This window comes from Oncorhynchus masou, chromosome 8, assembly GCF_036934945.1.
Source record: "Oncorhynchus masou masou isolate Uvic2021 chromosome 8, UVic_Omas_1.1, whole genome shotgun sequence".
NCBI classification, from domain to species: domain Eukaryota; kingdom Metazoa; phylum Chordata; class Actinopteri; order Salmoniformes; family Salmonidae; genus Oncorhynchus; species Oncorhynchus masou.
The window spans coordinates 17564178-17577644 of NC_088219.1; the positions used below are offsets into that span (position 1 = coordinate 17564178).

A 13467-nucleotide genomic window follows, 5' to 3' on the forward strand; every position below is an offset into this window, starting at 1 on the left:
GTGCTATAGAGGTGCTCAAACAAAAGGTTAATACACAACGAGAGCGTGAAACACAGAGACCTACAGACATGGCATTTACAGAGAGAGATTGAGCTCTCTAGCAAACAACTGACAGGGTTTTTAAACCAAGAGAAAGGAACTGTGATAGGGTAGGAAAACAGGAGGAGGTGTGTCTTCTGATTGATTGGTGACTGATTGGGGAGTGATGATTTTCACCTGTGAGGGGAGAAGGAGAGCAAACACACACACACACACATCCACAACACCAGGTCAAGTTTTAGGTTGTAGTTAATATAGGACTATTTCTCGCTATACCATTTGTATTTCATATACCTTTGACTATTGGATGTTCTAATAGGTACTTTAGTATTGCCAGCCTAATCTCGGGAGTTGATAGGCTTGAAGTCATAATTTATTTTTATTTTATTTTACTAGGCAAGTCAGTTAAGAACAAATTCTTATTTTCAATGACGGCCTAGGAACAGTAGATTAACTGCCTGTTCAGAGGCAGAACGACAGATCTGTACCTTGTCAGCTCGGGGATTCAAACTTGCAACCTTTCGGTTACTCGTCCAACACTCTAACCACTAGGCTACCTGCCTCTTCAAGCATTGCGAAGAGCTGCTGGCAAACCCTGTATAGTGCTGTTTGAGTGAATGCTTACAAACCTGCTGCTGCCTACCACCGCTCAGACTGGTCTATCAAATCATAGTCTTAATTATAATATAATAACACAGAATTACGAGCCTTAGGTCATTAATAAGTTCAAATCCAGAAACTATCCTTTTGAAAACAAAACATTTAATTTTTCAGTGAAATACGGAACTGTTACGTATTTTATCTACTGAGTGGCATCCATAAGTCTAAATATTCCTGTTACATTGCACAACCTTCAATGTTGTGTCATAATTACATAAAATTCTGGCAAATTTGTAAGCAACAAGCCAGGCGGCCCAAACTGTTGCATATACCCTGACTCTGCGTGCAATGAACGCAAGAGAAGTGACACAATTTCCCTCGTTTTATATTGCCGGCTAACACTAATTTCTTTTAATTAAACATGCAGGTTTAAAAATATATACTTCTGTGTATTGATTTTAAGAAAGGCATTGATGTTTATGGTTAGGTATATTCGTGCAACGATTGTGCTTTTTTCGCAAATGCGCTTTTGTCAAATCATCCCCGTTTGGCCAAGTTGCCTGTCTTTGTTAGGAAGAAATGGTATTCACACAGTTCGCAACAAGCCAGGCAGGCCAAACTGCTGCATATACCCTGACTGCATGCAATGAATGCAAGAGAAGTGACACAATTTCCCTAGTTCAAAGAAATTCATGTTAGCAGGCAATATTAACTACATATGCAGGTTTAAAATATATACTTGTGTATTGATTTTAAGAAGTGACACAATTTCCCTAGTTCAAAGAAATTCATGTTAGCAGGCAATATTAACTACATATGCAGGTTTAAAATATATACTTGTGTATTGATTTTAAGAAAGGCGTTGATGTTTATGGTTCGGTACACCCTGGTGCAACGACTATGCTTTTTTCGCGAAAGCTCTTGTTAAATCACCCGTTTGGCGAAGTAGGCTGTGATTCAATGATAAATTAACAGGCATCTCATCGATTTATATGCAACACAGGACAAGCCAGTTAAACTAGTGATATCATCAACCATGTGTAGTTAACTAGTGATTATGTTAAGATTGATTGTTTTTTATAAGATACGTTTAATGCTAGCTAGCACCTTACCATGGCTCCTCGTGGAGTGCTACGCAGTCTCCGCGTGGAGTGCAATGTAATCGGCCATAATCGTTGTCCAAAAATGCCGATTAGCGATTGTTATGAAAACTTGAAATCGGCCCTAATTAATCTGCCATTCCGATTTATCGGTCGACCTCTAGTCTGTGTGCCGTATTCTCTGACTGGCTGTCTGTGATTATGCAGATGGGGCTGATCTCATCCCATTTAAGATGTTTAAGAAAGATGCATTTTATTGACCGTTAATGTGAAAAGTTAAACATTAATCAGTAACCCATTACCCAGCTAAGCCTAGTTCTAGTAGCAGTTCTATTGTACTACACCCTGGCTTGTTTTATTTAGGACTACACAGAGTTTGTATTGTCTGGCTGAAAGTGGATCATGACAAAAGGCACACGTAGAGAGTGTTCTTATGGTAGAGGTTTGTAGGGCTTTGAGCACGGTTCTATCCATCCTTCTCCAGCCCTGCCTGCCTGCTGCTGTTTCTGCACTCCTCAGTAGAAGTCCTCAGCCTTCAGCATCTGCTGGGCCTCTGCTTTCATCACCTCATCCCTCTGAATCCAGGCAAACGTTTGTTGCTCTCCACCTCAGTCTTTGATTTTTCTACACTGGGTGAGTTTCTCTTAACTAGCACTTTCAGCAGGATTATTTCTCACCCCAGAAATGCTTTGATAACGACAAATGCATATTCTTTTCTGATAATCGCCAAGCCTTGTGAAATGCGTTAAAATGTGAAACAAACCAGGTGCTGTTTCATAGCTGGAACATGACATTCAGGGCACTTGCTTTTAATTATTTTTCTTTTTTTTTACGTGGTTCTTATTTGGATAGAGCCATTAGTACTTTTTAATGTCGGTTCGATTTCAGTTAGATTATATAAAAATTATCACAGTTTTCGGTTCAGATTTTTAGATATATATTTTTTTTTACAATAAATGCACTATACGTTATGTGTGTTCAATGCCGTAACACAGAATAAAACAATTCATAAAAGTCCCATGATGGTAGTGACTGCCCATTACAGCTTATCACTTATTAACTATAAGTCATTCACATTACTTTTTATAAATATTTCAGATGTTGTGTATATTACATTTGTTTTGTTAAATTACTTTATTTGATTCCAAGTCATCATCTCATCTCTATAGAGCTGCTGTCTATGCTGTCTGACAAAACCACTATTTTAGTTGTTCTTCAAAGTAAATAAGGCATACTTTTATGACTGCTGAATACCAACTATCAATCACTTAGATCATGTATTTTCAGGCTCATGAAGCAACTGCTTTATATTTCTCTCGATAGTGCGTTCTCTCAATCTCCGTGTCCGCTGCGCACAAACGGACAAGTTTTTAAGCATGTGTGCAATGGATTATGGTCATTGTAGTTTAGCACTGAAAACGTGGTAATTAACTATGTAGAATATTGGCTTGTTGGAAACTTCAACTCCCTGCTACATCGCACAGTTCAGGCTTGATCTGATTTATCTCTACAAAAACTGCACATCGATCTCACAGGAAAAAAAGCACGAAGTGGAATTCAAATGATTGAACTGTCAATTATACTGAACAAAAATATAAACTCAACATGCAACAATTTCAAAGATTTTACTGAGTTACAGTTCATATAAGGAAGTCAGTCAGTTGAAATAGATGCATTAGGGCCTAGATTTCACATGACTGGGCCGGGTTGCAGCCCACTGGGGAGCCAGGCCCAGCCAATCAGAATGAGTTTTTCCCCACAAAAGGGCTTTATTAAAGAAAGAAATACTCATCAGCACTGTTTTACCAATCCTGTGACAGCTGGATAGACTGTCCGATGAGATGAAGGTTTTGATAATTCTGATCGGGCCAGAGATAGGATGGATGAGGAACCACACTGTGTGGTGGTGACCGCATGCGCAGTCAGCAGCTTGCTTGAGGGGGTATATGGCGTTTAGACAGTACAGTTCCCTCTGTGTCCACTAGATGGTATACATTTGTCTGTTCTGCAGTCAGTCACGAGGGCTGTCTGTTCCCCTGATGCTCATACAGGCATGAACCCACGCCTAATGGCCAGTACAAATGTCAGGCAAAGGCAAGGTGCACCAAACGCAATGCAAAACAATCTTATGGACAAGAAAATGTGTAGATGGTCGACACTTTAATATGGTGTATGTGTTATTTTAGTCCAGTGTGTTTCTGTTAGAACAGTGATGGGGTGTGCGTTAAAGTGAGACAGATTTGAGCAGTGTTACAGCACAGTGAGGATGCATTCCTGTCATCCAGGGCTGTTGGGTCAGTGTGCATAGCTCAGGAGTCTGGCTGTTTCTCTCTCCTCTCCCACCCCTCCCCCCAACGGCCCTAATCGCTTCTGAAAGAAGTCCACAGACTGATGCTCACCAAGGCTCTGATAAAAGCAGACATTGTCAGGCTTCACTCTAAAAGCTGGGGGTGTTTGGTTATTGAGGACTAGGCTATCAGTGCTGCCTCCCCTCTTTGTTCCCAGCCTGTCTTGTTCTTCATAATACTGCTCAGTTATTGTGGCTTGTAGGGCAGAAGTCAAACGACGTAATAATAACGCAGTTTCTTCAATAGATGTTCAGGTGACATTCTGTTTTTGAAAAAGGGAAGTGTTTCATGATGAAACATACAATGATTGCGAAATTGCATTGGCCTAACTAGCTTAGTCCTAAATGTAGAGTTGCCCATTTAAAAAGACTATCTGGTTTCATGACAGATCCAGTACCATGTTTAGATGTTTGCCCTCTCCGTTTTTGATTTAGGATTGTATCTAAATAAAGAGGAGCAGCTTTGGTACCCTAGATACAGGCTGTTGTACAGGTCAGTATAACCTGCACACAGAGCTCAGACTGTAGTACAGGTCATAATAACCTGCACACAGAGCTCAGGCTGTTGTACAGGTCAGTATAACCTGCACACAGAGCTCAGGCTGTTGTACAGGTCAGTATAACCTGCACACAGAGCTCAGGCTGTAGTACAGGTCAGTATAACCTGCACACAGAGCTCAGGCTGTAGTTCAGGTCAGTATAACCTGCACACAGAGCTCAGGCTGTTGTACAGGTCAGTATAACCTGCACACAGAGCTCAGGCTGTTGTACAGGTCAGTATAACCTGCACACAGAGCTCAGGCTGTTGTACAGGTCAGTATAACCTGCACACAGAGCTCAGGCTGTAGTACAGGTCAGTATAACCTACACACAGAGCTCAGGCTGTTGTACAGGTCAGTATAACCTGCACACAGAGCTCAGGCTGTAGTACAGGTCAGTATAACCTGCACACAGAGCTCAGGCTGTTGTACAGGTCAGTATAACCTGCACACAGAGCTCAGGCTGTTGTACAGGTCAGTATAACCTGCACACAGAGCTCAGGCTGTAGTACAGGTCAGTATAACCTGCACACAGAGCTCAGTGTTTTGATCCAGAGACAGGCTTGGTGCGTTTTTTTTTCACTCTGATATTAATTGTATTTTGTATGGAGGAGGAGCAGGTACAAATGAAAGTATTCAGCCATGCTTTGTTCACTCAGACAGACGCATATTAATAATTTTTATGTGCTCACATCTGGCTCAGTGCCATCCCCACTCATCTGACAAAGGGTTTTTAATCCCCTGGTTTCCATTGTCTGTTTCATTCCTACCGCCATCATAGAGTTTAATCTGCACCCATAAAAATATTCTCCCCGTCATCCTCTGTAACCACAGACAAAGACTGAGAACATGACTACCCTGCCTGAGAGAACAGGCTGTGTACTCTGTTGAACGAGTTTCATAGTGAAGAAGTGGTCCAAGACATCATGGCCCCAAAGAAATGACCTGCAGTGGTTCTATTGGTTGATATTCTCCCTAGATATGGGACGAGATGGTGAGGAGTCAACCTTGAGGGAGGGTTTAAGAGCAGGTTGGAAGACATTACCTTAGTTAAGCTCCAGAGTGAGAAAGCAGGAGTGGGCTGACTAGGGGTACCAGCTTGGCTGAGGCTGGCACTTTTAGAAGTTCCACAATAGGTCGTTTTTCATGACGATGGGAGTAGAAGAGATTTGAAACAAAGGGCTAGAGAAAGGGCTTGTCAAAAGGAAGTAGCACACAGGAAATTACTTTGCTTTAGACTTCTTGACAGGGCCTTCAGAGCTCTTTGGACAAGAGGGACTGTAATCGTGGAAATGAGCTGCACAGTGCTCTATTCATAGTTGTATTTTTCTCTTAGTGCTTGGGTGAATGTTGATCTGAGGTTTAAAGGTGTTTTAGTGTTCCATCTTGATCAGCTAGCTGTCTCAGGCAAGACCATGGCTTACTGCACACTGTGGGAAGATCTCAATTGCATACTCCTCGCATCCTCTCTCCTTGTCCCCTTTTCAAAACGCATTGGATTAGAAAGCCCGAGGTCCCTCCGCTTTTGACTTTCTGATCCAATGGGTTTTGAGAAGGAGAAGATGAGAGAGGACGCAAGGAGTATGCAATTGAGATGATCTCTGTGTTCCTGCCAGATAAGAGGGCACCGTGGATGACGGCCATGCAGGAGACACTATGAGGGGACAATACAACTGCAAGGGTCCAGTGAATGAGATCTTCATTGTATATCTACTTGTATAGGCTATACAATCTGCCATGCTTGCATATTAGGCTTATATTTTATCTTTGATAAAAGTGGAGAATAAACATTACCTCCGAAGGTGTAGGGGGACAAGTTGTCCATAGAAATATAATTCTATTCCTATGATGTACTCTCTCTCCCACATGGAATTTCACCTAGCCTCCTAGCCTATCTGAAGTCGCACTGTAGAGGTTTTATTACTAGTTATAAATGGGAGGATGTAAACTTAATGGATTGCTGGTTAGAAATACCAAACGTTCCTTTTTATTTCCCAGTGTAAACTAGTGGTATTTTAGTCCCCGCTCTCCTGAGGGTGGGAGAGACGCTAGCTACTGTATTTAAGCCTCTGCCCAGTGCTGTGGGTTTTTTCTCCTCCCTTTCTCTTACTCATCCCTCCTCTCCACCTCTCCCCTCCACCTCCCCCCTCACTATAACAAGCCCAGCACTGCAGTCGCCGCTCCTTTAACAAGGTGGCACTGTTGTTGAGCTGCTGGGCTGGAGACGGCACAGCCTCAAAGGACTGGAGGCTTTTCCCCTTCTAACAGAGATGACTGTGAGCTGCCGTTGCCCCTGTAGACACAGGAGATAGGATCTATTGGCTTCTTCTCACTGCTACCACTGCTACCGTTAGTGTCATAAGCCGGTGTAGCCTGCGCTGCTGTTGCTGCCTGTACCACTCCACCGCTGTCGCTGCTGCTCTCCCTGCCTCTGATCCTTGTGGGCAGAGTGGGATGGAAGCCCTCGCTGGAAGCCTGTTCATGGAAATGCTCTTTGCCGTTGTTTGCACTGTAGCTCCGTGCTGGTGACAACATGCCGTTAAAATGGAAAAGCGGTTCTCCTGTCAGCTGGAAATTCCCAGTGCAAGTTCTTAAGACATCCAGGTCCTCACCGCTCTCTCCTGCCTATATGTGAGTAAGGAACAAATTCCATTCATAGCATGCTGTGGTGGTGTATTTTCAGTTTTAGATTTTGTTCAGTTGTGGTGTATTATTTTGGGGTATGGGGAGTCCCCCTCTCTCATTGCAGCCTAATTGGGCAGAATATGATGGGAGCTTTGTTGTGTGTCGATTTAATACCCTCCTTTGTGCCGCGTGTGATGACTGGCCAGCTAGCGGAGCGCTGTCCTCTAGATCAGTGTGATGACTGGCCAGTCACCGGAGTGCTGTCCTCTAGATCAGTGTGATGACTGGCCAGCTAGTGGAGCGCTGTCCTCTAGATCAGTGTGATGACTGGCCAGTCACCGGAGTGCTGTCCTCTAGATCAGTGTGATGACTGGCCAGCTAGTGGAGCGCTGTCCTCTAGATCAGTGTGATGACTGGCCAGTCACCGGAGTGCTGTCCTCTAGAGCGGTGTGATGACTGTCCAGCTAGCGGAGCGCTGTCCTCTAGAGCAGTGTGATGACTGGCCAGTTAGCGGAGTGCTGTCCTCTAGAGCGGTGTGCTGACTGTCCAGCTAGTGGAACGCTGTCCTCTAGAGCAGTGTAATGACTGGCCAGCTAGCGGAACGCTGTCCTCTAGAGCGGTGTGATGACTGTCCAGCTAGCGGAACGCTGTCCTCTAGAGCGGTGTGCAGACTGTCCAGCTAGCGGAACGCTGTCCTCTAGAGCGGTGTGCTGACTGTCCAGCTAGCAGAACGCTGTCCTCTGGAACAGTATGGCTTAATATCCATGGCCATGGCCCATTTTCAATTTTTTTGGGGCCGGGACCACATCCACTGCCCCTCTCCGCCCTCCCTGGGGCTGTGTTTTTCCGCCTGCAAGGACTGTCGGCCGCCACAGCAAGCTTGGGAGGAGGAGCCTGCCTTCCTTTGTCAGGGCATCAGGCTTGCCCTGGTTTAGGAGCTATTGTCTGTTGCTGTGGAGGGGGGAAGGGCAGAATATGGAGGGTCCCTCCAGGCTCTCCTCCCTCCATTTCCTCCTTTCTGGGGAGAAGCCCCATATCATATCATGTCCTCTGCCAGTCACCCTGCTAGGCTAGCTCTAGGTAAATGGCAGGGATCAGAGTATCTTTCCTAACCAGTGTACAGTAGTAACCTGTTTTAATCTGTCTTGGAAGACAGTGTACAGTAACCAAGCTTAATCTGCCTTGGAGGATAGTGTACAGTAACCAAGTTTAGTTTGGCTTGGAGGATAGTGTACAGTAACCCGGTTTAACCTGGTTTGGAGGACAGTGTACAGTAATTTGGCTTAATCTGGTTTGGAGGACAGTGTACAGTAATTTGGCTTAATCTGGTTTGGAGGACAGTGTACAGTAACCAGGCTTAATCTGCCTCGGATGATAGTATACCGTAGTAACCTGGCTTAATCTGCCTTGGATGATAGTATACCGTAGTAACCTGGCTTGGAGGATAGTATACAGTAGTAACCTGGCTTAATCTGCCTTGGTGGATAGTATACAGTAGTAACCTGGCTTAATCTTCTTTGGTGGATAGTATACCGTAGTAACCTGGCTTAATCTGCTTTGGATGATAGTATACCGTAGTAACCTGGTTTGGAGGATAGTATACAGTAGTAACCTGGCTTAATCTGCCTTGGTGGATAGTATACCGTAGTAACCTGGCTTAATCTGCCTTGGAGGATAGTATTACCATAGTTACCTGGCTTGGAGGATAGTATACAGTAGTAACCTGGCTTAATCTGCCTTGGAGGATAGTATTACCATAGTAACCTGGCTTGGAGGATAGTATACAGTAGTAACCTGGCTTAATCTGCCTTGGAGGATAGTATTACCATAGTTACCTGGCTTGGAGGATAGTATACAGTAGTAACCTGGCTTAATCTGCCTTGGAGGATAGTATTACCATAGTAATCTGCCTTGGAGGATAGTATACAGTAGTAACCTGGCTTAATCTGCCTTGGTGGATAGTATACAGTAGTAACCTGGCTTAATCTGCCTTGGTGGATAGTATACAGTAATAACCTGGCTTAATCTGCCTTGGAGGATAGTATTACCATAGTAACCTGGCTTGGAGGATAGTATACAGTAGTAACCTGGCTTAATCTGCCTTGGAGGATAGTATTACCATAGTAATCTGCCTTGGAGGATAGTATACAGTAGTAACATGGCTTAATCTGCCTTGGTGGATAGTATACAGTAGTAACGTGGCTTGGAGGATAGTATACAGTAGTAATTTGTTTTAATCTGGTTTGAAGGATAGTGTACAGTAACCTGTCCTAATCTGGTTTGGAGGACAGTGTACAGTAACTTGTTTTAATCTGGTTTGAAGGATAGTGCACAGTAACTTGTTTTAATCTGGTTTGGAGGATAGTGTACAGTAACCTGTCCTAATCTGGTTTGGAGGACAGTGTACAGTAACTTGTTTTAATCTGGTTTGAAGGATAGTGCACAGTAACCTGTCTTAATCTGGCTTGGAGGACAGTGTACAGTAACTTGTTTTAATCTGGTTTGAAGGATAGTGTACAGTAACCTGTCCTAATCTGGTTTGGAGGACAGTGTACAGTAACTTGTTTTAATCTGGTTTGGAGGATAGTGTACAGTAATCTGTCCTAATCTGGTTTGGAGGACAGTGTACAGTAACTTGTTTTAATCTGGTTTGAAGGATAGTGCACAGTAACCTGTCTTAATCTGGCTTGGAGGACAGTGTACATTAATCTGTTTTGGAGGACTGGCATCCTCAGGAGCAGAGAAGGTATCAGTGCTGTCAATCCTGGCAAGTGAAAATGAACGGTGGTACATTGCTTCTTAGTTAAAGCTAGATTGAAAAACTCATGGTCAGTTGATGAATGTGTGTTTGATTGTTGGCTTCATTTTTATCCTGATATTTCTAGTGGAATTTCAGGCTCTGTTTGCTAGTTCTTTATTGCAAGATGAATGAGATGGTCTCGATATATGCTTTACCATACAGTAGATGCGTCATTTACATTAGATATTGCATGCGGTTACATTCGGCTTATTGATATAAAAATGTCTACATTTTACCTTGCCTTTCTATAACCTTTCTATGCCTCCTGAGTGGATGCAAATACTGTAAGTTTGTTTACATTGCGGTCGTCCATGCCCTATTTAAGTGAACTCCCTAATGCGTTGCAGGCGCGTAGAATGTTTGATTTTTCCCATCCACCGAATTATATTTACATGGTAAAGCACCAAGAATATGCCTTCAGGGTTTGAGGTAAATGGAATGGCAGGTAAATCTCTAAAAGAAAAAGGGGTTGAGTTTTAATGTGCATTAGTTTACATACGGACTCGCATTAAGTCTCTGCCTGTAATGTTTTTGGCTAATTTCCCAAAACCAGAATGATATCATAGAAAAAATTACTTTACAGTCACGTTACATTTCTAAATGTAATTCAAATTGAACATTTGCGCATAATTGTATATCAAAACATTTAATTTATTTTTGTATCCTAAATTGAATTGACATGGACTTGACCCCAGTCCTGGAGCCACCAATTCTCACATGGGAGACTTAGTTTAAAGATGATTCATATGGATTGAGAAACTAACATACAGACTCCAACCACTACACTGGGGCTATAGACCTACATATTTTACCATTGCATATAGCACCTTGTCTCTAACGTTAGGACAGTCAAATAGCTTTTTCCTTTATAAAAATGACTAACAAAAAGACTAACCTTTTAATACTGAGTCATGCCCTTCCTAGCCCGGCCCAGTTGCTATTTTTCCTTCTGATTCTAGGTTTCTCTATACAGCCTACGGCAAGGATGGGAATAGGCTCTGTGTGCTTAGCTTCTCCCCTTTCACTAGATATGGCCGTTTTCAACATGGAGACTGAGTAGCATATGGGGATGCCTCTTTAACATCTACCACAGGGATAGGGTGGAATTTTAGTTTTAATGTCACGGGCAAAAGTACAGTGAAGTAAATACATTTCTAATAAGAGCTAACATCTGCATTGCTTGCTGTTTGGGGTTTTAGACTTGGTTTCTGTATAGCACTCTGACATCTGCTGATGTAAAAAGGTCTTTATAATACATTTCATTGATTCATAACCTCAACAATTCAGTAATAAATATTAATGCAGTACTAAAAATAAATTGAGTTAAAACAAACACAGGAGAAATAGAAATAAGAACACAAGGTAAATAAGCTATATACAGGGTCAGTAAGCTATATACAGGGTCAGTTCCAGGGTCAGTAAGCTATATACAGGGTCAGTTCCATGGTCAGTAAGCTATATACAGGGTCAGTTCCAGGGTCAGTAAGCTATATACAGGGTCAGTTCCATGGTCAGTAAGCTATATACAGGGTCAGTAAGCTATATACAGGGTCAGTTCCAGGGTCAGTAAGCTATATACAGGGTCAGTTCCAGGGTCAGTAAGCTATATACAGGGTCAGTTCCATGGTCAGTAAGCTATATACAGGGTCAGTTCCAGGGTCAGTAAGCTATATACAGGGTCAGTTCCAGGGTCAGTAAGCTATATACAGGGTCAGTTCCATGGTCAGTAAGCTATATACAGGGTCAGTAAGCTATATACAGGGTCAGTTTCAGGGTCAGTAAGCTATATACAGGGTCAGTTCCATGGTCAGTAAGCTATATACAGGGTCAGTAAGCTATATACAGGGTCAGTTCCAGGGTCAGTAAGCTATATACAGGGTCAGTTCCATGGTCAGTAAGCTATATACAGGGTCAGTAAGCTATATACAGGGTCAGTTCCAGGGTCAGTAAGCTATATACAGGGTCAGTTCCAGGGTCAGTAAGCTATATACAGGGTCAGTTCCAGGGTCAGTAAGCTATATACAGGGTCAGTTCCAGGGTCAGTAAGCTATATACAGGGTCAGTTCCACGGTCAGTAAGCTATATACAGGGTCAGTTCCAGGGTCAGTAAGCTATATACAGGGTCAGTTCCAGGGTCAGTAAGCTATATACAGGGTCAGTTCCAGGGTCAGTAAGCTATATACAGGGTCAGTTCCAGGGTCAGTAAGCTATATACAGGGTCAGTTCCAGGGTCAGTAAGCTATATACAGGGTCAGTTCCAGGGTCAGTAAGCTATATACAGGGTCAGTTCCAGGGTCAGTAAGCTATATACAGGGTCAGTTCCAGGGTCAGTAAGCTATATACAGGGTCAGTTCCAGGGTCAGTAAGCTATATACAGGGTCAGTAAGGGTCCAGGGTCAGTTTCAGGGTCAGTAAGCTATATACAGGGTCAGTTCCAGGGTCAGTAAGCTATATACAGGGTCAGTTCCAGGGTCAGTAAGCTATATACAGGGTCAGTTCCATGGTCAGTAAGCTATATACAGGGTCAGTTCCAGGGTCAGGGTAAGCTATATACAGGGTCAGTTCCAGGGTCAGTAAGCTATATACAGGGTCAGTTCCAGGGTCAGTAAGCTATATACAGGGTCAGTTCCAGGGTCAGTAAGGTCAGGGTCAGTTCCAGGGTCAGTAAGCTATATACAGGGTCAGTTCCAGGGTCAGTAAGCTATATACAGGGTCAGTTCCAGGGTCAGTAAGCTATATACAGGGTCAGTTCCAGGGTCAGTAAGCTATATACAGGGTCAGTTCCAGGGTCAGTAAGCTATATACAGGGTCAGTTCCAGGGTCAGTAAGCTATATACAGGGTCAGTTCCAGGGTCAGTAAGCTATACACAGGGTCAGTTCCAGGGTCAGTAAGCTATACACAGGGTCAGTTCCAGGGTCAGTAAGCTATATACAGGGTCAGTTCCACGGTCAGTAAGCTATATACAGGGCCAGTTCCAGGGTCAGTAGCTATGTACAGGGTAAGTTCCAATACTATATTTACAATGTGCATGGATACTGGAGTGATGGAGGTAGATAGGTATAGGGGTAAGGTGACTAGACATTAGGATATATGATGAACAGAGTAGCAGCTTCGTAAATTAAGATGATATGTGAGTGTGTGTGTAGAGTGAGTATAAAGTGTGTGTGTGTGTGTGTTGGAGTGTCAGTGTGCGTGAGTCAAATCAAATTTTATTGGGCACCCACACATGGTTAGAAGATGTTATTGCGGTGTAGCGAAATGCTTGTGCTTCTAGATCTGACAGTGCAGCAGTATCTAGCAGGTCATATCTAACAAATTCCACAACAAAACCTAATACACACAGTCTAGTAAAGTAATGGGATGAGAATATATAAGTATAAAACATAAGGATGAGCAGTGACAGAGCGGCTAAGATG

The 13467-nt window shown here is 43.2% G+C and overlaps 1 protein-coding gene across 7 annotated transcripts in view; it reads left to right on the forward strand.

The window, feature by feature from the left end:
- Positions 1-13467, forward strand: part of LOC135544260 (kelch-like protein 13) — a 73163-nt gene that overhangs the window by 13999 nt on the left and 45697 nt on the right. Inside the window, exon 1 of one of the 7 annotated variants that reach the window (XM_064971740.1) lies at positions 2264-2372. The exons of 5 other annotated variants lie outside the window; for them this stretch is intronic. Coding sequence is in view for 1 of the 2 variants with exons in the window: in XM_064971736.1 (XP_064827808.1) it covers positions 7159-7256 (98 nt within the window). In the remaining variant the exon portion in view is untranslated. Of the gene's footprint in view, positions 1-2263; positions 2373-6828; positions 7257-13467 lie in introns of those variants that run through there. One more of the 7 variants, XM_064971736.1, reaches the window with a different exon arrangement.